We start from the raw sequence: 27933 nt of genomic DNA, 5'->3' as shown, positions 1-27933 counted from the left end.
AATAACAGGAACTGCTAACCCTTTACTACTCCCATTTTACAGGTGAAGACAGTGAGGCTCAGAGATGTTAACTATGTTGCTCAAGGCTACGCAGCTTGGCAGAACTATGACCTGACACCAAAGCCTCCAATCAAAGGGCTTTGGCCACTGTCCCTCCAAATCGGTAGCGATTGTGGACCGAGGACTGCTCGGAGTCTCACAAGCAGGGCGAGATGAGAAGGGACCTTCCACCATCTCAGACCCCAGCACTGCGGGTTTCTGGCTGCCACGACAGGGATGGGCCTTCTTCCATGGACGTGAGATGGCCCAAGTTAAAAAAAGAAAAAAGATGACTCTAGGCTTAAGTTCTTGGAGGCCAAGTTAGTAAATTTGTTTCTTTCACAGAATACATTGTTTCTCTAAAAACCTCTGGAATTGCTCCCAAACCATGTGATTTAATGAAACTAAAAAGAAATTGGTAGCTAATTCCTGTTTCTTGGCCTGCTCTTGTCTATCCTTGTTCTGTCACGACAGCCTTGCCGATGTACTGGTACAAACACGTGTACACAAAGGAGCTCCTGCCATTGCTGGGGGGCGGGCAGGGAGGATGCCACAGCAAACGGAAAGAGGCAGGTGTCCAGGTGCTGGGATTCTCTCCTGGAGGGAAGTAATGCTTCCCATGGGTTAGCAAAAGGGCAAATTTACTCTTTTAAGAATATCACGATGTCCTTTGAGAAGTGCTATTACCAGCGTTGTCCTAACTACCAGAGTTGTGTTGGAATCACTGCTCCGCTTCTGGGCACACAGCCATGCTCTAGGCTACGCTGTATTCATTTATTTGCGCCTCTCAAGAGTCTCAGCCTTGAAATGTCAAACTTTGTGTCTAATTATGATGAAGATGACTTAGTTTGGGTACAATAATCTCTAAACCAAAATGACAACTTGTGCTTTTTCTCTCCCACTGCACACTCCCCTGCACACGCCTGCCACGGGCACTGGGCAGGGGCTCCCTGGCTGCTCATTGGAGGCGGGTTTCTCTGCTGCCTGTATGCAAGCAGGCCTCCTCTGCCGAAGTCCTGCACCGGTTCTTTTGGGTAAAGGTTGTACAAGATGGCTCAATATAAGAAACTAAGAATCTAAGGTTCTACCCTAAAAACTAACTAGTATAACAAAGAATTTACCCATCTTTTCCTACTAAAAATGCAAACGGTATAAGGAGACAAAACCAAGAACACATTCAGTATTTTTATTTAATTTTGTAGCGAACAATTTACATACCTCCCCCACCCCTTCCTTTAAGTTAGTGTGACAATTTTCCATAATAAACTACTTAAAGAGAAGCTTTGGTCAAGAATGGAATGAAATAGCAAAACAAAAAACAAAACCCAAATCACTGCTGCTTTTAAAAAACCAACACTTTCACCAATTATCCTCAAACAAAACACACAACAAGGTTTGCGCCATATGTGTCTTCAGTGTTTCCTGGCGGCCGGCTCTCCTGCCCATCATGCGAATGGCGGAGCTGCCCGGCGCAGCCTGTCCGTCCTCATGCTGGATCTGGGCGGCTCACTCAGCTTCACATTATCCGAAGGCCCTGGATAGAAGACTCTAAGGTCTGGAGAGCGGCAGGAAGAACACCGATGGTCAGTGGGGACCGGCCATCCTGGCGTTCTCCCCAAGGCACTACCCCACACCCCCTCCTTCCTGGCCGTGACCCGCTCCCTCTGAGACGGGCTCCGGGACTATGGCCTGCAGAGACTCTCCCAGGCAGGACTCCCCCTGCTGGCCCTTCCAGGCCCTGCGCCGCCTTGTCCCCTAGGCCCCAGCCCACAGGCTCTGGGCACACGCCTGCTCCCAGGGCACGTATGTGCTTATCACCTGTGTCACTGGCCCTCACTCCAGGTGCCCTGATGGCAGGCACTCCCGTGTTTTTGTGGCCCTCATGCAGTCAGCCTGGTGCACAACGCCTAGCGGTGCTCAAAGGCGGACGGACCAGAGAGGAAAATGCGCTGGAACTCCCCAGCTCACTTGCACAGGAGAGAAAGGACTTGGCCGCAGGGATCAAAGGATGAAGGGCGGAGCTACCTGCCCAGGTGGAGCTAATTGCACAGGTGCACGATGCCCCAAAGCAGGTGAAGGTAACAAGGGTGAGGAGAGACTTGTAGAGGCAGCAACATCAATCATGGAACCGCACAGGCAGTGGCAGAATTCTGTAAACGTTTAACTTCTGGGGGTTAAGTCCGCAGAGCTGCACAGCGGAGCTGCTCTCTTAGCCCCGCCCCTCCTCCCCGCCTCCTTATCCCAACCCCGAAGCTGGAGGGTGCAGAGGCCTCCGGGGTTTGTCCCTCATGGTCACAACACCCCTCCACGCGGCCTCCTAAATCCCTCTAGTCCAGAACCTCCTGGCCACCCCCTGCCCCCCAGCATGGCTGGAGGCACATCCCTGCCACCTGTTCACTCCAGCAGCCTCTGTCCAGAGTCCAGGCCACCTGCACGTCACAGCAGGTGCCTTTCCACGTCGGTTCCAGAGCAGCCCCCAGCTGCCCACAGGCAGGCCCCACAGCAGGGCCTGAGTGCAGCACGCGCCCCCTGAGCCGCTCGGCTGCTCTGCACGTGCTGCCCCTGCAGCTCAGACCGCTCGCCCAGAGAGGCAACTCAGGCAGTTCGCGCAGCCCCCCAACTCCTCAAGGTGTAAACAGAGGCGCTGGCTCCTATCCTGGAGCTCCACCCGAGCCCCACCCTCCTCTCTCTCCCACGACGAGCTCCCCGAGGGCTCCTTCACGTCCACGTCCTCAATGCCAGCACCTGGCCCGGCACCCGGCAGGCAGGCAGTGAGTGCTGATCCGATTAGTTGGTGTCAACCATAAACATATGTCTACAGAGTTCAGCTAGTCCGGGCCCAACCTGGGGCCCGCCACAAAAGCAGCCCCCAGCCCCCCTCAGTGACTCCGAGGACATCCAGAAGTGTGGACTCCACCTCAGTGAGCAAGTGCGGCTCTCTCCTGCTAACAACTCCCAGGGTTTCAAGAGAACCACAGCCAGTGCACTGCACTCCTGACGTGCACTGCGCTCCTGACGTGCACTGCAGTTGACGGCTGGGTCCAAGAAATGAGGACCAGTCTTCTCATGGGAAGACTTTTAACACAAACGAGATCTGTTCTGAAAGATAGACGATACCTTGAAATCCCAAATGGTCATGGCTCCATCGATGCCAGTAGTGCAAAATTTGCGACAATCTTGCTTGTCCACCTCATAAATAGACACTTGACTGAAAAAAGGCAAAGACAAGAGAGAGACTGTAAGGCACATGGTGAAAGTGAGCTCCAACCTTCCTAGATGGGTAACAGCGTCTTCAGGAAACGAACTATCAATTCCTTTAAAGTGTCCATAGATATTAGTCTGTAGCCATCTGACTCAGAAAATATTAAAATGTATTTTATTACCAGATGTCCAGAAAAGAAAAAGACTGGAAAGAGAGAAAAGTTAAGAATGTGCATTAATTAGAGGGACGTGGAGAAGCAGGACAATTCAGGCCACACAGCGTGCACCCTGCGGAGCCAGGAGAGGCCAGGACCACAGCTGTGACTGAAATGGACACACTGCTTAAAAAAAATACTAGCGGCATCATGAAGCACGACTGAAATCCAACTGGCTCCAAGCCAAAACTCCCAAATTACCCTCTAGGACAATGAGGGCATATGAATCAAAAGCTCTCCTTACATTTGAAATTAATCATTATTAATATTGGCAACATTCAGACACACCACAAAATTCCAACCAAGCTCAGCAGAGGAGATTGATGAAACAACTTGACTTAGCCTGATTATCTGAAAAACTTTCAAGAAAACCAATTCCACAGCTCAGACAATATTTGTCTTTCTCCCCGAAATGCCTAGAACATTCCCTCTAGGGAAGGGGATGGCACACACCACCTGTTTCTGCACAGCCTATGGGCTAGAGAATAGCTTTTACAATTTTAAGTGCTTAGAAAAAAATTAAAAGGCTATTATTTCATGATATGAAAATTATGTGAAATTCACATTTCAGTGTCTATAAAGTTTTATTTTTAAATAAAATTTTAAATTAATTTATTTTTAGCTGCGTTGGGTCTTTGTTGCTGCTCACGTGGGCTTTCTCTAGTTGCGGTGAGCAGGGGCTACTCTTCGTTGCAGTGCATGGGTTTCCCACTGCGGTGGCTTCTCTTGTTGCAGAGCACGGGCTCTAGGCACGCAGGCTTCAGTAGTTGTGGCTGGTGAGCTCTAGAGCGCAGGCTCAGTAGTTGTGGCGCACAGGCTTAACTGCACTGCGGTATGTGGGATCTTCCTGGATCAGGGCTTGAATCCGTGTCCCTTGCATTGATTGGCAGGCGGATTCTTAACCACTGTGGTACCAAGGAAGTCCCTATAAAGTTTTACTGAAATACATCCATGCATATTTATCTCTGTACTGTCCATGGCAGCCTGCAGGCCACATGGCAGGGCTGTAGTAGTTGTCATGGAGACCATGTAGTCCTCGGAGCCTAAAATTTACTCTCTGGTTCCTTATACAAAAGGTGTGCTGACCCTGCTCTAGGGTAAAGAGGACTTAATATCTGGCAGCAGTCACGCCAACCTGCAAGGGTCTTTTTATTCCTAACCTCAAAGTCTCAAAAAGGCAATGAGAGCTGTCTCTTTACAGATACACAGTCTGCAGAGAAGCTTAAGAGAACCTCACAGAAAATAATTTTGAAAATCTTTCAAGACAGAGAAACTTGAAAAGTGTGGAGAAAAGTTCTGCTATGCCTTCAAATGACTACTTTTCAATAGAGCACAGATTATTTCCAGCCTATTTTAAGTCCAGTGGCCCTTTCCGCTGAACATAACAACCTGCAGTTAGAAATTCTCTTGAAGAGGGACTTCCCTGGTGGTCCAGTGGCTAAGACTCTGAGCTCCCAATGCAGGGGGCCCAGGTTTGACCCCTAGTCAGGGAACTAGATCCCACATACTGCAACTAAGAGTTCGCATGCCACAACTAAGACCCAGCGCAGCCAAGTAAATAATAAAAAAAAGAAAGTAATACGAATCTTATAAAAAAAAAAGAAGACATTCTCTCGAAGAGAAAGTCTAGAGGTTTCCATCATTCTTCCCATGATCATCACCCACATTAAAGTCTCTCAACACAAAAGGTCTAGTCAAAGAATACAGTGCAGGGCTTCCCTGGTGGCGCAGTGGTTAAGAATCTGCCTGCCAATGCAGGGGGCATGGGTTCGAGCCCTGGTCCGGGAAGATCCCACATGCCACGGAGCAACTAAGCCTGTGTGCCACAACTACTGAGCCTGCGCCTAGAGCCCACGCTCCACAAGAGAAGCCACCGCAATGAGAAGCCAGCACACCCTGATGAAGAGTAGCCCCTGCTTACCACATCTAGAGAGTGCCTGCGCACAGCGACGAAGACCCAACACAGTCAAAAATAAATTAAAAAAAAAAAGAACACAGTGCATTTCTCCTCTAGATTAAAAAAAAAACCACCAAGCTTTCTAGACACGACACAATTCTACTGTCTTATTTAATCACAGACGACTGATGAAAAATAAGGAGTTTTTTGGCTTTGTCATAATGATGCTGAAAAATCTCTCCCTCTAGTTAAACTATCTTCTTACTTGTACACCTTACTTGAAATCCATGGCTGAAGTGACAGCTACCTTTCAGAAAGGATATGACTGTCAGGTGCTCACTGTTAGAGGAACACGACATTCAGGAAGGTCTCCTTTTGTCCTCAGTCAAGTTTCTGAGAAAGCAAGACCCAGAAGAGGCTGTATGACAGGCCGCGCCAGCTCACGGGCCCGCAGCAGGGCCTGCGTTCCGCACATGGGACGCCCAGAACGTCTATGCCCTGAAGGACGTAATGACTACGTGGGGGCGGCTCGCTCTCTGTGACAAGTTGGAAGTAAGAGCCTGCAGCCGGGAAGTTACAGACCCCTCACCACCCCCATTCCTGAACGGATGTCTGGGCCTGCAGGACAGAGAACATCACAGGGACCCATCAGGAAACGAAGAGGGGAGAAGGGCAGCCCGGTCACCTAACACTTCTGCACAGCCGTCGGGCCAGGGGCTGGGCGGCACCTACGTGATGCTGTTCTGGTGCAGCGTCTCCAGGGCCGTGTTGCGGTCCTCGGTCGTGGCCCGCTTGTCCATGTTGCGGAAGCGCTCCATGGCCGACATGTTGCGTTGGATGCTCTGTTTCGGGATGTCTAGCTTCGAGACGAAGGTCAAGCAGCCGCGGTCGTCGCAGCTAAAGAGCATGGGGCAGCAGTCATGGCCCTGAAACGAGGGATCAGTCAGGCCCTGCGGGGTGTGCGCCCAGCGAGCACCCCAGCAGAGCGGCCCCACCATGGGAGCCTCTAGAGCTGCTTCCCCTACAAGGCTGCTGCTCCGTGCTCGTGCGCACAGCCACAGGGCACGCCCTGCTCCCTTCCTGGAGAGTAAGCACAGGCCCCGGGGCAGGAGAGATGCTTACAGCGGCCACGACGCTGTTCTCCGAGACGAAGCGCACACTTAGGAGGGGCAGGAACTCTGTCTTCAGAGTTGAGACCCTGAACACAAGAACAGTGTTAACTTGAGATGGAGCGGACCACGCAGCCTCTTCAGACACAGACGACAAAGGACCTGTTCTCATGGGGGCTTGGCAGGATGAACAAACACTTACGTTAAGAGGAGTCCCATGACCCAAGCCTCCAGGAATCTCCATCATGAGCCAGCCCTGAGGTGACCCGCAGACGCGCAGGCCTCTGCCCCCTCTGGCTGTGCCCACCCCTCCTGCACCCACCCCTCCTGCACCCCTGCTTACCACCAACTGCCCTACACTGCGGTCCCAGGAGCGCTGGTTCTCTGCCGCCTCGGCCTTGGCTCCCCCTGCCCCGTTACCCACACGCCCTTTCTGCTCCTCCTGCTTTTCCAAAGTCCACCCCAGTCTCTGAAACTCGGCTTGAGTTTCATCACCCCCATGAACAGCCTTCCTGGACCACGTCAGCCTGCAGTGGCTGCTCTTCTCTCTGGCCTCCTAGAGTTGACTATCACCGGTACGCAGGACTGAAGGCCTTTCTCTGCTCCCTTCTCCTCACCTGTGCTCACATGGGCTCCTAGAGGGCTGGGACCACAGACATTTATGGGAGTCTATTCTGTGCCCCACCAGGCACTGGGGCAGGAGCTACGGCCACCGATGAACATGACACAGTATTGGCCAGCCAGGAGCTCACATGCGAATGGGCCGTGTGTGTGTGTGTGTGTGTGTGTACACATGTATGCTTCATGATCATCTGGCCGAGAGATTACACAGATATGGCAGCAAACATGCTGGTTGATGAAGTAGGATCATATGGCTCCATGTAAAAGATGATGCATTTTGAAACTGTGTCTCAGGAGACACCCCTGCCCTATCCCCTTCAGTACGAATGGTATTGGATTAAAGTACTAACACCTCATCTTAGGCTCTCCTGTGGCATACCTGGCTCTTACTACATGAAATACTCTGATATGGAGAAGGGTAGCAGATGTAATCTGACTTGCAGGACCGGAGAAGCCAAATAATAAATCAATATGAAGGTAGACAAGAGCTTATAATATAAGCATGTGCTAAGAGCTTATTATGCATTACAATAAACTGTACAGAAATCAAATAGCCATGACAAAACATTATTGAATGACAAACAGCAAATTACTATACAAAATGTATACCATAATCCCAGTGGAGTTAAAAATGAAAAGATATATGTGTCTACATATGTACAGAAATCTTCTGGAAGGCTTCATAATTTAGATTGGGGGTGTGTTTAAAAATTAAAAAAAAAAAATTCACCCCAATCAGTAAAATATATATTCTTTCTGAAATGTCACTTTGTTGTCAGTGTGGGGCAGTGGGAGTCAGATGTGACTGGTTCCCTGCACAGGGGACAAGTCAGGAAACCCTTACAGGTGGGTTACCTTTTTTTTTGTTTGTTTGCTTTTTTTGCGATACATGGGCCTCTCACTGTTGTGGCCTCTCACGGTGCGGAGCACAGGCTCCGGACACGCAGGCTCATTGGCCATGGCTCACGGGCCCAGCCGCTCCGCAGCATGTGGGATCTTCCCGGACTGGAGCAAGAACCCGTGTCCCCTGCATCGGCAGGTAGACTCTCAACCACTGTGCCACCAGGGAAGCCCCAGGTGGGTTACCTTTAGCTGCCAACGGAAAGGATTCACCAGGACAGAACCAAGATTCACAAGCGGAAAGGACTGCGGTCACCCTCTCTCTCCCTCTAGACATGATAAGCAGACACAAACTGAAGTCTGATGAGACACACACTGCTCTCCTCAGGGCTGAGCAGGCACCTCTTCACAGCGAGTCTCTGCGATTCGGGCTCCCCCAGTGCACACACCAGGGGGACTGGCTCCCAGGGTGTCAAGTGTCACTGCATGAAGGCCCACGTGAATGGAGCACTGTCCACTGACTACACAGAGTAAGAACACATCTCCCACTTCATCTAAGGCTGCTGGATGCCATTTACGTGTTGTGAGGAATTCACAGGAACAGACTAAACTGCCATCTGAAGGAACTCTTACCAGGAGCAAACCAGGAGACTCCTTTGGAGGAATCACAATCAGCACCTCCATTAAGAAGTATTTCTGGAAGTGAGACCTAAGTCTTCAAAATTTCCCCAAATGGACAATCTAAACGTGCGAAGGTAACTTTAAAGGCTGCCTTGCAACCTGGTTCAGATTTTTATGCTGGTGCCCTGCACTTATACCCAGGGAAGGGCAGCCTCAGGCCAGCTGCTGAGATCCCACCCCACTCCTCTCTAAGTCCAGACAAAGGCAGATACTCACTGCACACTTTTTGAGGCATCGGCAACGGACACGGTGCTGTCGTGGCTGACCCAGGCCAGGCGGCTCCCGCTGGCGGAAAAGCTGACCCCGTGCACCCAGCCGCCAGTGCCACTGCCACCAAACTCTGACATCAGCTGACCAAAAGGCATCTTGCTGCCCCAGGGTGTACTGGCTGGCTTCTCATCCACTTCTTTAATGTAGGCAGAAAACACTCTGTGGTTTAAGGGCAGGAAGAGAAAGAAAGAGTAAATGAAAATATGCATATATAGAAACAGGTCACAGGCAGCTGCTGAAAGGTGTCCCAAAATGAAAAGATACTGACTCATCAAAAGCAAAACCTGATGGGCTTCCCTGGTGGCACAGTGGTTGAGAGTCTGCCTGCCGATGCAGGGGACATGGGTTTGTGCCCCGGTCCGGGGAGATCCCACATGCCGCGGAGCGGCTGGGCCTGTGAGCCATGGCCGCTGAGCCTGTGCATCCGGAGCCTGTGCCCCGCAACGGGAGAGGCCACAGCAGTGAGAGGCCCACGTACCGCAAAAAAAAAAAGCAAAACCTGATGACAGACAAGTTCAGATACACAAACCTCTTAAGACACAGAAGGGTTCTAAGGGCTGCCTACAGGTCAATTCAAGTTTGGCCTATGTCGTGTCAGGCACTACTCTCAGGGCATAGCTCTAGAAGTGATGGACACAAAAGCCCTTCCCTCCTGGAGTGCATCCAGGGGAGGACCTTGCTGTCCTGCCCCTCTCCGCTCCCTGGCCCATGGCAGACTCTGCTAAATGAGCACAGCATACTTTCGTGTCTGCTTCACCATCATTCTTAACACAGCAGTCCAGAGCCCACACAGTCAAATGGTAGGAGAGAGGAAACTATTTGCTACTCTGCAATAAACCACTAGCATTAACTCATTTAAAGAAAGAAAGGGAGGGACTTCCCTGGTGGTCTAGTGGTTAAGATTCCATGCTTCCAATGCAGGGGGCCTGGGTTTGATCCCTGGTCAGGGAACTAGATCCCACATGCTGCAACTAAGGAGCCCGCCTGCTGCAACTAAGACCTGGCAAAACTAAAGAAAGAAAGAAGAAAAGAAGAAAAGAAGGAAAGAAGGAAAGAAAGAAGAAGGAAAGAAAGATAGGAAAGAAGGAAGGGAGGAAGGAAAGGAATGAAAGGAAGGAAAGAAAGGAAGAAAGAGACATCCAAAGAGAAAGTCAAGGGAGGCCAGTGAGAGTGGGTAGGCTCTCCCTAGTGTCACCCTCAGGTCCACTGTCCAGCATTTGTGGCAGGTCTAGTCTGGGATGACGGCGGGTCCTTTACAGCCTAGGATCATCAGTCTCTTTCTCTAATTCCATGAAGCTGTGCGTAAGGATGTTCTGACCAGAGCTGGGAAGCAGAAGGGCTATAGAACAGCTGGGGATCTGCCCTCCAATGCTATTTCTTTATACAGCTTCTCTTCAAAAACTTCTGAAACTTAAAGCCTCCCGAAGCGATCTGGGATATTTTCCCCCTAAAACAATAATGGCGGCAGCAGCTCTGGAAGAGGCAGGACAGTGGAGAGGTAAAGGAAGCCTCGAATTAATCTGTAAGTTAGATGATGTGACCTCAGAATCTCTGTGCTTTAAATCTGCATCATGATGGCTACTGCTTTAGTCATCAGAAGCCAGGAAAGAACTGTGCTGCCAAAATGAGAGTTCGAACAGAAAAGACCCTTACCCACAGGACCACAGGTCAAAGCCAAGTTTATTTCTGGAAATTAATGTTAACAAAAGAATTGTAAGCTATTTGTACAAGGAGATTTTTAGACACAGCCTGACAACCCAGGTGGTATGGTTAAATTGCATCTTCTAAGGGAGCTGGAATGACTCTGCGTAACACATCACAAACAACAAAACTCCTGAATATGAAAAAATCTTTACTGTTAACACTGGTTCTCAAGCAGAAGAGCCAATATTTTTCCAAAAAGTACCTTGACACTATTGTACTCCCATCCCACAGCCAAATTCCCATACATATCCTTTAAAAAAAAATCCCAAACCAAAAACCCCGTGAGGATTCTTGGATATAAATCACTGGCCAGGTTTTCTGGAATTTCTCCACATAGCTTACCAAAGAATGCTGCACCCCACCACAGAGTCAACATGAAGCAACATTTGCTTTTCTTCTGGCTAAGGCCGGGGTGGGGAGGGGGGAGCCTTCTTGATAAAGAACAGCTTTAAAAAGCAATTACACTGTATGACCCTTAAAGCTCTCAGCAAAGTGGCTGTGTTTCTTCTAGTCTCATGCTAATGACAAATAAAGAGCTTTAACTGAAAAGGAACCGCACAATAACAGCTCAGCAGTGCTCTGTTCAGCTCTGTTTTGTTGATCTTGGTTTCACTCTGGAATTTGCCCAGTCTGCTGCCTGGGTTATGAAATGAGAAATAACACCGTGGGAGCGGGGGACCCTGTACCTGGATGTTCTGCCTGAGGAAACTTCCTGGTTCTGCCCTTGCATCCCTCCGCCTGCCCCTCCTGGTCCACTGCTTTCTATTGATACCTCCTGATTTCCGCACTTGCTGTAGCTCCTTTTCTAGATCACAAGCTCCTTTCATCTCTGGGACCCTCGTGGGGCCTAGCACAGTACCTTACAAAGAAAAGGAACCTCAAAAATACTTGCTGAAAGATGAAAAACGAAGAGCTCAAGGCCGTCTACCAATCCTCACTGGTTCCCACCTGCATTTGAAATCACAGGATCCTGCTGCCAGCAAGACATTGTTGGGATGCCAATCCAAGCTGAGGACCGTGGAGCGAATGGGTTTTTTAATGTGCTTGCTTACCCACCTACAAAAGGAGAAAACCCATTTTAGTTTATCCACGCATCAAGCAACCGTCCCCAAATGACCTACAAGTGTGTGTCAGGCGAAAACACCTACACGTGGTTCTCACGTGGCCACTGAGTGTTCTACCAGAGAGAAGGTGCATTTCTAGAGGAAGAGAGGAAGGGGAACCATATGTGGCCCCTTTGCTCTCCTGTCTTTCAGGCTTTGACGTTTTCATCAGAGCAGCCAGTTTGGAACTTTCCCGGCTACCAGGGGATCCTCATCATTAAGTATATTTATGGATTAACTCTCATACCGTCCCCCATGGACTTTCACATTATGTGTAACTCTAACCTTTGAAATAAAAATTGAGGTTTGAAATCACTTGAATTTTTTTAAAAATAAATTTATTTATTTTTGGCTGCGTTGGGTCTTCGTTGCTGTGCGTGGGCTTTCTCTAGTTCTGGTGAGCGGGGGCTACTCTTTGTTGCGGTGGCTTCTCTTATTGCGGAGTATGGGCTCTAGATGCACGGGCTTCAGTAGTTGCAGCGTGTAGGCTCAGTACTTGTGGTGCACAGGCTTAGTTTCTCCACGGCATGTGGGATCTTCCCGGACCAGGGCTCCAACCTGTGTCCCCTGCACTGGCAGGTGGATTCTTAACCACTGCGCCACCAGGGAAGTCTGCTGAATTTTTATTACAAATATTCAGTGATTTGTTCCTTTGTTTTGGGTTAAGTTTGGGTTGTAAAATAGTTTAATTTCCTTTCTAAGTCTCTGAGAAGCTGCAACTTCTTTATTTTTTCACAGAGAAATCAAGAAATTAGCAGAACCTCTTGCTGGCGATGGGCCTCTGACTAACTCTCTAGCTCCACTAAAATGTTTATTTATGTCTAAGATCAGTCATTATTCTGGCCTAATTCAATTTCTATCCCTAAACTGCTGCTTAAAGACCAATGCTGTTCTGCTGCTTAGGAGCTGAGAGACTTACTCTCGAGCGGAGCGCCCTTCCTTGAATGTTAAATCACTTTTCTATAGAATCTTTTTCGTAGGGGCTTTTCTGAAAAGCAGACAACATTCTGACTTGTTTTATAACAGTTATTTTACCTTAAAGGCGTTTAGAGGTTGTTTTAAAGTACTCGCATCCTACAAATGAATTATAGTGCCATAGCTGAGACACTCCCCTAAATATAATGGCTTGATCAAGGGACAATACCTCGTACTACAGTAAAGCCCAATTTGCCTGAATCTGAGACTATTTTTCAATGAATAAAAATGCAAAGTCACTGAGGTTGAAAGCTACCCAGGAAAAAAGCTGTTTCTAATCTATTTGTTACAGTGAGCCTTCTAAACAATTTCTTGCAGGCAACATTTTGTTAGCCTTATTTTTACACATGCTTGCAAGCTTGCAAGCAAGAAAAACCGCAGGTCTTCAACTCAAAATTCAATCTTGGTGCAAATTCACAGACTTGTTTCAAAGAATCAAAATTTCTGAGGTTTTACTAAATTACAAACTGTAATGTGATAATCCCTTCCTTTCCTTGTTTCAGACAGTGACACATGAAGAGTAATGTGTACCCGGCTATTTTTAGTACAAACACTGCCAGTTTCGCACTAAATGACAATTCCATGTTGAAGCGTATCTACCACCCTTTCTGAACACGTGCCAGGTAGAGCAGAGTGGTTTCCTTATCAAAGTAAGCAGGAAGGAGTAGTTAAAATAACTTACTTAGCCATTAAGTAAATCCCCGTATTTTCACTGGCTCAGCTCCAAGTGGTTTACAGTATAAAGTAAGTACAACAGCCTGATTATATTTCTGAGATTCTGGTCAAATTTTAAAGTTTAACAGTTTAAACAAGTAAAATATTATACCAGGACACAGATTTGGTATAAAACTTTAAAGAAAGGAGAATATTGTTATCTGTAAGACTCCTAGATATTTTAAGTCAATAGAGATAGGGAAAAAAACTTCCTTAGGGCACTGAGCATCTTTCAAGTTTATAATTTATATATCAGAGTAAGAAAACAGCAATTTAGACAGTACAGAGTGAGAAGAGTTGTAGCATCTTAAAGAACAAACAAGTCAGGAGATCAGAACATGGAAACCACAGTTCGATATTAATATGAGAAAGATGTGAGACTGGACTCACTGCACACAGAAGAAGGGAAAATGTTCAGAGAGAATGGAGAATTTCAAAGGGAAAAAAAAATATCCAGATGAGGAAAAGATGAAGTTACAGTTAAGCCTCCACCGAGTGCCTCAAGAAGTCACCGAGGACACAGCAGTCCAAATGTATGATTCTACAGAGAAATAAAAATACTCATGTTGCTCACCAGTCATTTTCGGACTCGAAGTAACAAACAGAAATGAGTCGTGCTCCGCTGCCCACGGCAAATTTGTTCTCTAGCGGGGACCACTTGACAAAAGTGGCTGCACGGTTAATTCTCAGGATCACCAGGGTTGGCTTCCAGACACCATCTTTCTGACTCCACACGTAGGCATTGCGGTCAGCCCCACAAGTGACGATGCGGTCACTCTTGGGAGCCCAGTCGATACCTGCAAGTTGAGATGTGGTGACATCTGCTCTGCCTGGCCATTGACAACTGACACGGCACCAGCCGGAGGGCACCGGCGTGGCAGGGCTGGATGAGGGCTTGGGACCTTCCTCCCCAGCCCATCCTTCCCCACCTATGGTCCTGGTCACCACTTCACACACAAAGGCAAGGATGTTTCTCTGCAAAGTTCCGTAACTCAGGATCCTCTGGAGGCCAGGCAGAACAGAGCTGTTATAATTGCGGAGGTTACAAACCAAGCAGGGGCATTCTTAACACCCAGCCACATATCTTTAGAATATCTGATCTGAAGACCCTTTTCTTCCTTCTTTATTGGATTTTTTTTTTTTCTCTGAAAGTACCTTTACTCATTCAGTAACAGACCTTGGTCCATGATATTAACTGAAAGACTGCTATATGACCTACAAATAAAACAACATATAGGGTAAACAATCATCAGTATAGAGGGGAAAATATAAATTGTGATTCTTCTGAAGCTCACTGTTTTTTAAACTAACCGAAATACCTTTTTTACGTGATACAGGTTCTATGAAAGAGTCTTTGAGTATCTTTGCATCTAAACAAGGAAAAGACCTAAATATGTATCTGAATGTAAGATTTATTTTTCTTATTTGATCAGACTTTTACTTACTTGGTGCCTCTATGAAGGATCCCAAAGTCAAGGTCAGTTTGTTATATACCAAGAGTAAAATCTGCTATGATTCAGTCATTTTATAGTTACTGATGAGGTATTTTCTATAAGTATAACTTAACACTGAAGGTATAGAAATACTACTAATAATTTTTTATTACAGATATCTCTTTAAAAATAATTAACATTCTTAAAAAAAAAAAAAAAAATTAACATTCTTAACATTTACATGAAAAAAGTAAGAATCAAAGTCTCCATTAGCCATAAATCACAGTGACTTTAGTAGTGTGAACAGTTTATGTTCATTCACCTACAGGAATAGTCAGCTCAATTATTCATACCAGTGAAGGGAAAAAGATGGGGAAGTGTATTCTCGGTGATATGTATTTTTATTTTAAATCTATTCATTATAGGACAGCTTTGCAGCTCTCTTTATTAGATTTTAAATTTTATTTTATTTTATTTTTTTTATTTTTTGCGGTACGTGGGCCTCTCACTGTTGTGGCCTCTCCCGTTGCGGAGCACAGGCTCCAGACGCACAGGCTCAGCGGCCATGGCTCACGGGCCCAGCCGCTCCACGGTACGCGGGATCTTCCCAGACCAGGGCACGAACCTGTGTCCCCTGCATCGGCAGGCGGATTCTCAACCACTGCGCCACCAGGGAAGCCCTAAATTTTATTTTTAACTACAAAAGCAAACCCACATATTATCATGAGACAAACATCACAATGGGACACATGCAAAGTCAAAAAAGCCCTGCTTCCATTCTTCACACACATTCTTCCCGCAAAGGATACTAATATCATGGCAAACATTTTCTCCTGTTTTTTATAAATCAGCAGTGGTTGTACATTATTTAGAACACTGATCTTATCATAATAATTTCCCAAAACATCCCATTGTTGTACGTTTTATTCCCAATCACTTATTAGAATAGATAAAACTGAAATAAACATTCAGGCACACACCTTCTTGCTCTGGTTAAAATGATCTCTATGATAAATTCCCAGAAGTGTGATACAAAATAGTTATTTTTATGACTATCTTGTTCTCCTAACTTGATTACCAGCTTCCTGACAATATGAAGCGAGTCTCTGAAACTACTGTGGTGCAGACCCTGGAGTGGTCTCCGAGATTCCACCTCCTGTTGTTCACGACTCTGTGGGACCCCCCGCCCTGTGGGTGTGGGAAGGACCCCTGACTCACTTCTAACCAGTGGAATGCTGGGAAGGTGAGATGGATGTGACTAGTGCACAAGATTACCTAAGAGCACGGCACCCCTCTTGCTAGAGACTCTCAAGGTCTTTCTCTGTTACTCTCTGTTGAAGAAGCAAGCGGCCATGAATCTCTCAGCTGCAAGGAAATGAATTCTACCACCATCAACCTGAAGGCGCTGGGAAGTAGATCTTTCCCTGGTGGAGCCTCTGATGAGAACAGCCCTTCCGTGGCTGACACCTTGATTACAGCTTATGTGAGACCCTGAGCAGAGGTCCCAGAGAAGCCAAGCCCAGACTCTTGACGCACAAAAAACTGTGAGATAAGTGTGTTTTGGTTTAAGTGGCTAAGTGTGTAGTATTTGTGACATAGCGATAGAAGACTAATACATCCTCTAATATCCAGAATATTGCCTTGTAATGAGAAAACTCAGTGATTCTGTAATGATTTTGACAATCTCAAATTTCACCCCATTCCAATATCACCACCACTTTAATTACACACGTATGTATTTTATAAGAATTCCTGAGGTGCTTTAAAAAAAAATCAATAGATCCTTATTCTCTAAGAAAAATACAAGGAACTGCCTTCTTCTTCGTTTTATTGTTCTAAGTCTACTTCTGTAGCTACATCTTTCATTTGAATATAGGAGTTTTAAAACCAGAGTCGTAGCCTCAACCTGTTTTTAGATAACATTAGCTTTTAACTCTTTTAAAACACACACTTGTTAAAAAGAGAGTGGGAAGGGCAAATATTCAGTAAAGGCAAGTTCTCATCTCTTGCTAATTTAGCGTTGCATCTTTTTTTGTTTTCCTGCCATTAGAAGACTTCGAAGGAAAAGAAAAGGAATCTAACATCTATCCTGTCTTTCCTATACTAACTATATTTCAGGATAACCAAATAGTAGATGAAGGTAAGCATCTCTTTTATGAATGTATTCCAGCTAACAGAGAAGAAATGATAGATTTAGAATATTATCATGTTGCAGCCACTATTAAATTAATGGCTATAGGCACTAATCATCAACTGCTAACATCACAGAAAGAAAGACAACCGGACATTATGTGCCTCCTTCATGAAAGAACCTGCTACCACCTAACTTCAACTAGCAATTCACAGGAAACACAAAGGACGGAGAAATATGTGAAACACCACGGGCTTGCAATCCATAAAACCCAGGCTCTGGAAAACAGTACAGGACAAACAACCTGATTTCTCAATTTTCTTTTTTTTTCTTTTTTTTTTTTTTTACAGTACGCGGACCTCTCACTGCCGTGGCCTCTCCCGTTGCGGAGCACAGGCTCCGGAAGCGCAGGCTCAGCGGCCATGGCTCATGGGCCGAGCCGCTCTGCGGCATGTGGGATCCTCCCGGACCGGGGCACGAACCCGCGTCCCCTGCATCAGCAGGCAGACTCTCAACCACTGTGCCACCGGGGAAGCCCTCTCAATTTTCTTAACAAATAAATTGCAAAGGAAAAGAAAGAAGGGAACCTATAAACTTAATAGATAGATCAACTGATCACAACCATGTGTGTACCTTATTAGGATGCCAATTAAAACAGACTATTGTATTGATTATTGTTGAAGAGTCCTTACCTTTTAGAGACGCAAACTGAAATATGAAGTGATGCAATGTCTGGGATGTGCTTGAAAATAGTACAGGAAAAAGAGTTGAGAGTGAGCTGAGAACAAGATTAGCTGTGAATTGATAATTGCTGAATCTGAGTCATGGGTATATCAGGGGCTCATTACATTACTCTGCTTTTATATGCTTTCTATTTAAAAGTGTCCACAGTAAAATTTTTTTTTTTTAAAGGAGATGGTGATCAAGCATTTAACACAAAAGAATAAAGTCAGAGAAAAACACCAGAACTCTGATATCCCTTTGATGCATGCCATACTCTTTTTCTCTGTAGTACTGAGCAGACTTTTCTTCTAAAAAGCTTCAGAGAGTAATTTTCTTTTTCCGTAGTTACTATCTCTCTGAGAAATTATGTTTGATCCTTGGTCTCCTGCCACAGAGTTATATTTAGACTTTTCCAACAACAGTTTTTTCAGATCTAAAAAAAAATGTCATTTGAGCATTTGGACAGGAAACAGGCCCAAGTTCAAAGGATTCCAGAAGAGAAGCAGGGGGAGAAAAAGGACATAACTAACCATTTCACTTTTTTGGCTATTTCTTTGGTCTTTCATCTTGGCCCTTTCTCGTTTATAAGTATTTCCTAATGTTAAAATTCCAATTTAAAATATGAGTGTTCTTATTTTTAGGCTGTAAGGCCACTGGCAAAGGGACTTAAAGAAAATAGGCCAAACCTCATAAAAATAAGGTCATGGGAAAGCAACAGCAACAAAAATAGAAATTACGTCTTTGGTGCTGGTTTGGTAATACAGTTAGTCGGCTCCTGACTGATATCACATACAAAGCACTGGTAAAAACAAGAAAGGATGGTCATTAAGTTTTTGCTGGGGATACAATGTAAGGGGTGCAGAGGGTCAAAACATGCTGTTTTTCTCTGATTGGGGGGAAGGATATATTTAAGCTAATCAGTATATTAGGGGATGAGAGGCAAAACTCAAGTGTCCCAATTAAAAAAAAAAAGAAAATTACCATCAGTCACTGTGCTGCCCACTTAAGTGCAAAAAATCATTGTGAGAAGGGAAACCCAAGACTGCGGTGAGAAATTTATAATTGAAAAGTTAAGGAGAATAAGTTTTGATGTGCTTGGCCAATTGTTTAAAGCAGTTGAATCACTTAGAAAATAGGATAAAAAAGAAACTATGGTAGTAAGGGTCAAAGACTAAGAGTTCTCCCTGAACGCAGCAGTAAGTTAGTATGCTTTTTTAAAAAGTAGCCAGACAGGGCTTCCCTGGCAGTACAGTGGTTGAGAGTCCGCCTGCGGATGCAGGGGACATGGGTTCGTGCCCTGGTCTGGGAGGATCCCACATGCTGCGGAGCAGCTAGGCCCGTGAGCCATGGCCGCTGAGCCTGCGCATCCGGAGCCTGTGCTCCGTAACGGGAGAGGCCACAACAATGAGAGGCTCACGTACCGCAAAAAAAAAAAAAAAAAAAAAGTAGCCAGACATGATTTAGCAACAAAGCAATACACTGTCTTGTAATCTGGTATCAAGATATGGTTTACTAAATTCTGAAAACATTGTAAAAATTCTCCATTTTTTCTTCCTTCTCCTTTATTTCACACTTGCTTAATAAAACTCGACACTGCTCTGCTTGCTACCTTTACCCAACTATTCATTGATAGTTTTTGTCAAAGATGAAAGTTACTGTACACTTAGGAATCTGCCTCAGAGCTAATGCTTTAAGATCCAGTCTTCTACAAACTGACAAGAACAAGTTAAAAACTCAATGGAAAAATGGTTAGGAGTTATGAACAGTAAAGTCATGAAAATGAAAACCCAGGTGGCTAATAAACATCTGCTCAACCTTTCTATTCATCAGAGAAATGCAGCTTATAGAGTGAGCAAAGATCACTCATCAGCCAGTCTGCTTCTATCAAGCATGTGTTGAGTGTGGGAAGAAAAGCACTCCTATCAGGGCTGCAGGAATGCAGGCGATCTGACAATGCCTGGCAAGGCTGAAGATGCTTGCACCCCTGTGGTACAGCAAGTCTCCCAGAGACATTCACACCTGAACGGAGATCTGCCCAGGGACGCTCAATTTAGCACTAAAATGTCACAGGGAAAAAGTGGAAGCAACTTAAATATCCTTCAATGGAGGAAAGAGTAAATAGATGAAGTATGAAATGCTACCCAGCGGGTAAAAGGAATCAATTTGATCTAGATACACCTACATACAGAGAACTCAGAAACAATGTGGAATGCAAAAGTAAGCCACAGGAGAAGCATGCTATGATACCATTTATGCAGTATTTAAAAATTCTAGCCAATAGTACTAAAGACTGCTTACACACACTGACACACACACACACACACACATACATGTATGTGAAAGTATAAAAAATGGACTGGGACAATGTCATACCAATTACAGTGTCTTCTTGGGGAGAGGAATAGGACTGGTGGTGACAGGAGACTTTACCATTATCTGGAATAATATTTCTTATAATAATATACTTCTTATAATCAAATCTTTGTGTCCCAAGTTTTCTGGCACAGGAAAAAATATAAATAGCTGCTAATTCTGGGTGGCAGGAATATGGGTGTTTGTTATATCACTCTATGTCCTTTTCAATATTTTGGAATGTCTTCCTTGCCCTAAAAACAACATACAGGAAATTTCTGGAAGACACAGCGTTCCCTTAGGACTTGGGAACACAGCTTGGCTTGCGGTTGCACACAGCTGACGTGCTGTCTGGTTTTCGCTTTCATGTCTCATCTAATCTAAGCTCTCTAGTACCCAGAGTAGGTTGTGTTTTCTGTAACATTAGCAGAGCAATGCATACCAGCTGGGCTCAGAGATGCACTTAAAAACTGAGGTCACTATTATATATTTTCTCAAATTTTCTCAAGAAAAATCAGTAAATGCTGCACTAAGTACCATGGCAGGCTTCCTTTACTAGGCTATCTGTTTACACAGAAGCGTGCTAGACTTGGAAATGCCATACTAAGCTCATGTGATCTCCTTTTTTTACCTGTGATGTGTCCGTTGTGCTCCTTGAGTTCATGAGCTTTCACCCACTGGCTCCCGTTCTTCTTGTAGATGTGAACTTCGTGGTTATTGGGGCTAAGGGCAATCTCTGGAGAAAAAAGTCAATAGTTAACACCTGAACTCGAAATTGTCACAAAAAAAGTGATGTTACAGTTGGCATTTTAAAAACAGACTGAAGGAGGGAACAGGAAAGCGGTTTCAGAAAATGGTTGCCAATATTCGTCCTGAAGAATTCCTTTATTATTTTTACCTCTACTTGTACTCCATATTTTAAAATGTTTTCTAGAAAAACTGAATTTAAAAATTCATTTTATTAGAAACATATACAACTGTCAATTAAAGTTCTAACTAGTAACAAATAAACAATATTACTATACTTAACTGATATAATTTTATTTATTTTATTTTGTTTTGGCCCAGCCGCTAGGCTTGAGGGAATCTTAGTTCCCCGACCAGGGATCGAACCCAGGGCCCCAGCAGTGAAAGTGCTGAGTCCCGCCAGGGAATTCCCTTAACTGACATAATTTTAGTCCACAGTAAATATATCTGACATTTTAGTTTGCCTGTACGACACTATTAAAGACAAATATTTTATTTCTGTTAGACTTTCTGAAATACTAAAAATAGTTCATAGGCTTTCATTACTGCTATCATAGACCCAGGCTGGAACCACTAGTTTATAAAAACAAAGAAACAAACAAACAAAACCTCCAACAACCCTTGATACTACTGATAAAATATATTGAAGTTTTTCTTTACAATAAAGCCAATATAAATCACAAAATAGAATTCTCAAGAGAACTCTCTTAGACCAATCTAAAATGTTAAGAATATACATATATGATGGATTTTTTTAAACTTATACTGGTATTTTTTCCTTTCTAGTTCATCCACTTTTAAAAAATAAATATCGATTTCTTAAAATTAAAGTCTATGACCCAAACTTTAGGTCAATCATTTAATAGTTCCCCCATCTATACATAATATCCAGAACAGGCAAATCCATGGAGACAGAAAGCAGATTAGTAGTTGCCTAGGGCTGGAAGTTTTGAGGAAAATTGGAAGTGAATGCTAATGGGCACAGAGTTTCTTTTTGGAGTGATGAAAATATTCTGAAACTAGACAGTGGTGATTGTTGCATAATTCTGTTTAATATACTAACTACCACTGAACTGTATACTTCAAAAGGGTGAATTTTATGACATGTGAATTATATTTCAATAAGGCTATTATTTTAGACAGTGAATAAATACCTAACTTTTAAAAATAACTCATGGGCATAATACTACACTTCTGTCTGTTTTTAGATTTTTTTTTTTGCCTTCTCCTTGTCATGTTACCTGCACTTTGCTTGCTGTACTACACCTACTTCTAAAAGTCTTCTCCATCCCTTTCTAGTTTGCTAGAGCTATAAAACTGGAAACTCAAGCTTATTATGAATAACATAGTAAACACTAGATTAAATACTGCTCTCAGTATGCCACTTTGTAAACCATATGTGTCTTATATCTAGGTCCTAGTATTCTGACTAAATGCTGGGTGGTGAGTGTTACTGTACAACCATCCCAGACATTGGGTTATTAGGGCAATGAAAGATGTCTCTGATATAAACTGTCCTCCAGGTGGTACTGTAGAAAAAGAAGTGGACAAGGAGCCAGAAGGCCTGAGTGCTAATTACAGCTCTGACATTAACTTGGGTGTAACCACTGGAAAGTCCTTCCAACACTCTCAGCCTTGATTTCTCTACCTGTAAACCAAAGGACTGACCTAGTTCTCTCTGAAGCTATATCTATGTCCTGTTCACATATGATATTGAAATATGTGATCCCCAAAAGTACCTACATCTAAAAGAATCAAAGGTACCAAAATAAAGGAGCAAAGTTAATAGCATACTTACGGGTACGATCCCTGTTCCAGGCATGACAGGTAATTGGCTCTAGTAAAAACTGATGCAGGGACATTATTCTTAGTGTGTTCAAAGGACAGAAAGCTGCAACAAGCAACAGAAAAAGCATTTAAAATGGCAGGCAACCCATATTTAAGTTGTCTGGGGATCCTAAAATGTTTGGGGATAAAAAAAACAATTCTCCCATTGAAAAAGACCAATCTCAATGTCAAAACTTAATCATTTAAATACAATTAGCACTGTAACCACATCAAGGGACTCTAAAACCATGAGTTAAGGACTGTTGGGGTACAAGATATTCACACAGTCTCAAATGATCATCCCATAGATTATTTATTAATTACAAACAGAAAAACGTGTTTACAATAAAAAAATCTGGCAGTCACCACCTTAACCAAGCAATCAATCTTAGTATCATAAGTAGTGGAACAATATAATCTGATGGGCCTCCTGACAGGAGACAAACTGAAGGGCGCACCATCACTTATAAATAGTGACCACTTAATTTATTATCCAGACCGGAATACTTTCAAGAGAGCATAAAGGGGCACTATTAATAATTATGCTGCAAAAACAGGCCACAGGACTATGCTGGAGAAACCTGGTAATATGGCCAACCTACCTATGAAGTATTTATGCCAAACATATTGTATTTATGCTAAATCCAATCAACATCTAGACCTAATTTCCAGTTTACAGGAAATAAAGGGGAGTGGAATTAGTTAAGTAACACCAAGGGAAAACAAACAGTTAAAACCAGAATGTGTGCCATCCTATAAAACAATTGGCCTGGACAATTCAAAAGAGGTTGGGGTGGGGGAGGGTGGCTGTTCTAGATTAAAAGAGCTATGAAAACCAAATTTGATAAATGAAACTTGATTGTAAACCTACATTTTTAAAACAGCTGTAAAAGATGTATTTCGTAAAATAGGAAAAATTTGTATTTGAACTACCTATCACACAACAATACGGAATTATTTTCAACTTCTTAACTATGATAATGGTTGGCTGTTAGGTAGGAGAATGTCCTAACTCTTAGGAGATAAAGATAATGAAGTATTTAGGGATGAAATGTCATGACGTCTTCTGTAACTTATTTTCAATCATTCAGGACAACAAGTAGATGCATAAAGAGCAAATGTGGCAATACGTCAACTGGCGAATCAAGGCAAAGAGTAGGCAGGTGTTTGTTATGTTAGTTACTCTTTAAACATTTTATTGTAACTAAATGAAAAGCAGGAATCTGTGAAACATCATTAAATTAAAAATCAAATCACACTCTCCATTCTATAGGCACCCAAATCTAGACACACTGATGAAGCAACTTTTACCTGAAATAGGAGAAATTTTTTCAAAAAAGCAGTCAGTGGCCCCACCCCCATCCCTTTTTTTTTCTTTTTTTTTTTGTTTTTGTTTTTTTTTCCCCCATCCCTTTTTTATCATTTCTAAGAGGCACTCCCACAGCACTCAGACGTTTCAATACTTAAGTACAAGTCAACCTAGGGTGGAGACAGAAATGTGAGATAGGAATTCTGATGCAAGAAGGAAATGAATGGAAAGGCCATCAGAAGGTTGTAAAGTGAACAATGAAATCTCAGACAAAGCAGAAATCAATCTTAGTAGAAAGCAAAGGAAATGTCTCTGCTAATTGTTGTAAGGGAACCTAAAGGTCAAAAAGAGATAAGTGTACCCTTAAATAAAACATCTGATATCTTGAACTGGCAGAGAAATATCAGTGTTTCACATTCTATTCTAAGAGTGAGGATATTTAAGTCATTAATTTTTTTTTACGGGTACATGTTCTAGAAAGCAAATTGCAACTCACAAATAAAATCTCTAACTCGAAATAAAAAAAACTTTTAAATGAATTCAAATAACACTGCTTAATTTGTCTATTTTTTTAAAAGTAAACCTCCAGAAGCTCAGTGCATGATTCTTTTTCTCTGATATGATACGCTTACCCATTACATAAGGTTTTACTCAGTTACTCAAAATAACATGTTGTGCCATAAACATCTGTTTAATTAAAAGCAATTTAGTTTATATGCCACATTTTAAAGGCTTACTTGTTAACTGAAACAAAATTGGTCTGCAAATTAATAATTTAATGTAAATATCTACATGCAATAAAAGCACACATTTCATATATAGTTAAAAAAGAAAAGGTGGACTATCCTGGTGGCGCAGTGGTTAAGAATCCGCCTGCCAAGGCAGAGAACAAAGGTTCCAGCCTGGTCTGGGAAGATCCCACATGCCTCGGAGCAACTAAGCCCGTGCGCCACAACTACTGAGCCTGTGCTCTAGAGCCCATGAGCCACAACTACTGAGCCCGCACACCACAACTACTGAAGCCTGCATGCCTAGAGCCTGTGCTCCACAACAAAGAGAAGCCACGGCAATGAGAACCCCGCGCACCGTGATGAAGAGTAGCCCCCGCTCACCGCAACTAGAGAAAGCCCGCACACAGCAACAAAGACCCAACGCAGCCAAAAATAAATAAATAAATAAATTTAAAAAATGTTCTCGGGCTTCCCTGGTGGCGCAGTGGTTGAGAGTCCACCTGCCGAGGCAGGGGACACGGGTTCGTCCCCTGGTCCAGGAAGATCCCACATGCCGCGGAGTGGCTGGGCCCGTGAGCCATGGCTGCTGAGCCTGCGCGTCCGGAGCCTGTGCTCTGCAACAGGAGAGGCCACAACAGCGAGAGGCCCGCGTACCGCAAAAAAAAAAAAAAAAAAAAAAAAGTTCTCAATTTATATTAAAAAAAAGGTGCAGACAAAGGCTTTCTTATTCTAAACCTCACGGTTATAAGCAATGCAGCAAAGCCTTCAAAAGAGGTAAACATTTACTCAATGGCATAATTATTTCTAAAATCGCATTTCTAATTTCGTTATAGCATTCAAGTTCCGTATTTGGACATACACTTAGACCTGTACTTCCTTCTATAATCATGTGGCTATTTTAAGTCTGTAGGCCAAGACAACACTCATGTTTGTCAGATTCATAAGACACCAGTAAACACAGCCTGTGTTCATTAAACTCAGTGTGAAAGCAGAATAATGACAACTTGAATTTTGTACAAAGAAAAAGAAATCTCTGTCGTAGGGTGATAATTATAATTTCTAAACTGTGATTCATATTTAAGTGAAATCTGAAAAACTTTGTCTTAACAAGGGTAGAGAGAAGAAAAAGGGAGAGACAAAAAGGTGCTGCATTAAATTTAACAAACTTCTACTGATGAACTTTCAATGTCCAGCACAGAGAGAGAGAAAGAACAATTTATAGGACATTATGATTCCAGGGACCCCCTCCACCCCCCAACTTCTTTCTTTACCTATCACTTGAGTCATCCTGGTATTTGGTTAGCCATGGGCTGTGGAGCCAAGAGGACCTGGGTTTGAATCCTGGCTTTGACACACAGTAGCTAGGAAACCCTGGGCAGGTCACTCAATATCTCTAAAACTCATTTTTCTTCATCTGTAAAATGGACACAGAACTGACATCCTAAGGCCAGTGGTAGCAGGATTAAATAATACGTGAAAGCATGTAGTTCAAAGCCTAGCCTAAAACAGATGCTCGGTAAGTTAAGTTAGTTAGTTCCCTTTCTTCCTCTGACCCAAGGCTTTTGAACCATCCCTAGAAATACACACCAGTAAGTAGCCTCTGAACTTGGAAACACCTACCTAGGCTTTAAATTCTCGATCCTGGAGCTTTAAAGTATTTGTACTGTGGGGATTTCAGTTCCCTGCTTGGGGTCAGTTTTTGAGACTGTGATTCATCCAGTTTCTAATTGCTCTCAATACCCAGCCCAGCAATAGCAGGTGCTCTGACAAGGTCACCACACCCTCCCCAGCGTTCAGAGACAGGTTCCAACTCCAGGCACCAGTCTCACCAGCAGACCAAACTTCCTTAGGCAGAACCTGTTTCAGCACAGCATTAGTTACCTAGATCTGATACTCTCCCCCAGCAGGAGATTTAATTTTCCAAGAATGATCCCCTCCTTTAATTGTGGTAAGTAGATAAATTAACCTCAGAAGGCCTCCGAATAGGTTGTGTAGGAAGCAGCCACTTACACCTACTCCCTCACAGGGCAAAAAATAGCCTCCTGAATGATACCTTCTCCTTTTCTTTCTTTTTTTCTTTTTTTTTAAGATACCTGAAAAACCCAGGGCCTCCGGGAAACCAAAAGGTTAGATTTAAAAACTGATAAAAGAGGGCAGAACTAGGATAATTTAGGTAATTTCAGCAATGAGTTGAAATAGATAAAAGTAGGTCAGCATTTCCTTCCGGCTCCAAAGCCCCAGTATGAGAACAGATGGCTTTATAATGAAAGATTCTAAACTACAATTTATTAAGTGCCTGCCATGTGCCCAGCAGTGTAGTAAGTACCAGGTTGGGGCCAGAAACATAAATAAATCTGACACTTTCCTGGTCCTCAAATCTGGGGGGAGAAGCGTAGAAGAGGAAGGGGAGATAGATACACACAGACAGAGAACGCCGAGAAGCAGGAATAACTGCTAACATTTATTGAGCACCTACTCTGGGCCAGGAACTATCCTAAGCATTTATGCAAATAAACTCACTGGAGCCTCAGAAACCCCTGAGGATCCTATTACTACAGATGAGAAAACGGGGACTCAGAGAAGCAATCTTCCCAGGGTCATCCAAGCAATGGTGGCGCCGGGATGGCAATCTGGGCAGCCCAACCGAAGGGGTGTGGTGGGAAAGGCGCTACAAAAGGGTTCCACGGAGCGACCAGGAGCGAAGAGGTACAACTGTGACTTAGGGGAAGGCGGCACCCAAGCGGGGGGATTCTTAAAGAACTCGGGGGAAGGTTCTTCTCGAGCTCGGTAAGGTCCCCCAACATCTGAAGGATGGAAGGCGGCCCTAGAAAGGAGCCAAACATTCCAGGGGCGCCTATGGCGCGCAGGGACCCTATTCTAGACGCTGAAGAAAGGAATGAACGGTGCCTCGTGACGCTCGACTGGGGGGAGATGATTCCATTCACCACAATATTAGAGACTGGGATAAATGCCCACAATGGAAGCGCAGAAGAAGCAACCTTTAATTCTGGCATCGGAGAAGGCTTGGCGCTCGAAAATCGTGAAAATGGGATCTGGACGTGTGGGGACCCCAGGGCTCGGCAGGCCCCTCTGAAAACGCGGCTTCCCCGCCCCCTCCCCCCGGCCCGCCCCTCAGCCTCAGGGCCCCACGGCCTAAGCCCCCGCCTCGCCGCCCCCGCGGGTTCAGATCCGGGACGAGGCCGGCCCAGCGGAGGCCGGCAAGGCCAGAAACTCGCCCCTGCTGCGCCTTACCTGGGGGTCGGGGCCGTCCGAACGGGCTCGGAGCGTTGAATTCGCGGACTCTGGTCAGT

At 44.4% G+C, this 27933-nt stretch overlaps 1 protein-coding gene across 2 annotated transcripts; it reads right to left on the bottom strand.

Annotated features, from left to right (window-relative positions):
• Positions 1-1555: 1555 nt before the first annotated feature.
• Positions 1556-27933, bottom strand: ARPC1A (actin related protein 2/3 complex subunit 1A). 2 transcript variants are annotated; one of them, XM_065892098.1, is made up of 10 exons: positions 27870-27933; positions 22554-22646; positions 20640-20744; positions 13944-14166; positions 11526-11633; positions 8820-9032; positions 6475-6550; positions 6085-6278; positions 3157-3247; positions 1556-1594 (listed from the first exon to the last, which is right to left on the bottom strand). In XM_065892098.1, exons 2-10 carry the CDS (start codon positions 22615-22617, stop codon positions 1556-1558), a joined length of 1113 nt encoding a protein of 370 aa, XP_065748170.1. In that variant the 5' UTR covers positions 22618-22646; positions 27870-27933. The 2 variants fall into 2 exon arrangements, with proteins under 2 accessions (XP_065748170.1, XP_065748169.1); XM_065892097.1 differs by lacking the exon at positions 27870-27933 and having other exon boundaries at positions 20640-20742; positions 22554-22577.

This window comes from Phocoena phocoena, chromosome 15 (genome assembly GCF_963924675.1).
Source record: "Phocoena phocoena chromosome 15, mPhoPho1.1, whole genome shotgun sequence".
In the NCBI taxonomy this organism is placed as follows: Eukaryota; Metazoa; Chordata; class Mammalia; order Artiodactyla; family Phocoenidae; genus Phocoena; species Phocoena phocoena.
This window is presented reverse-complemented; position numbering and strand designations above follow the sequence as displayed.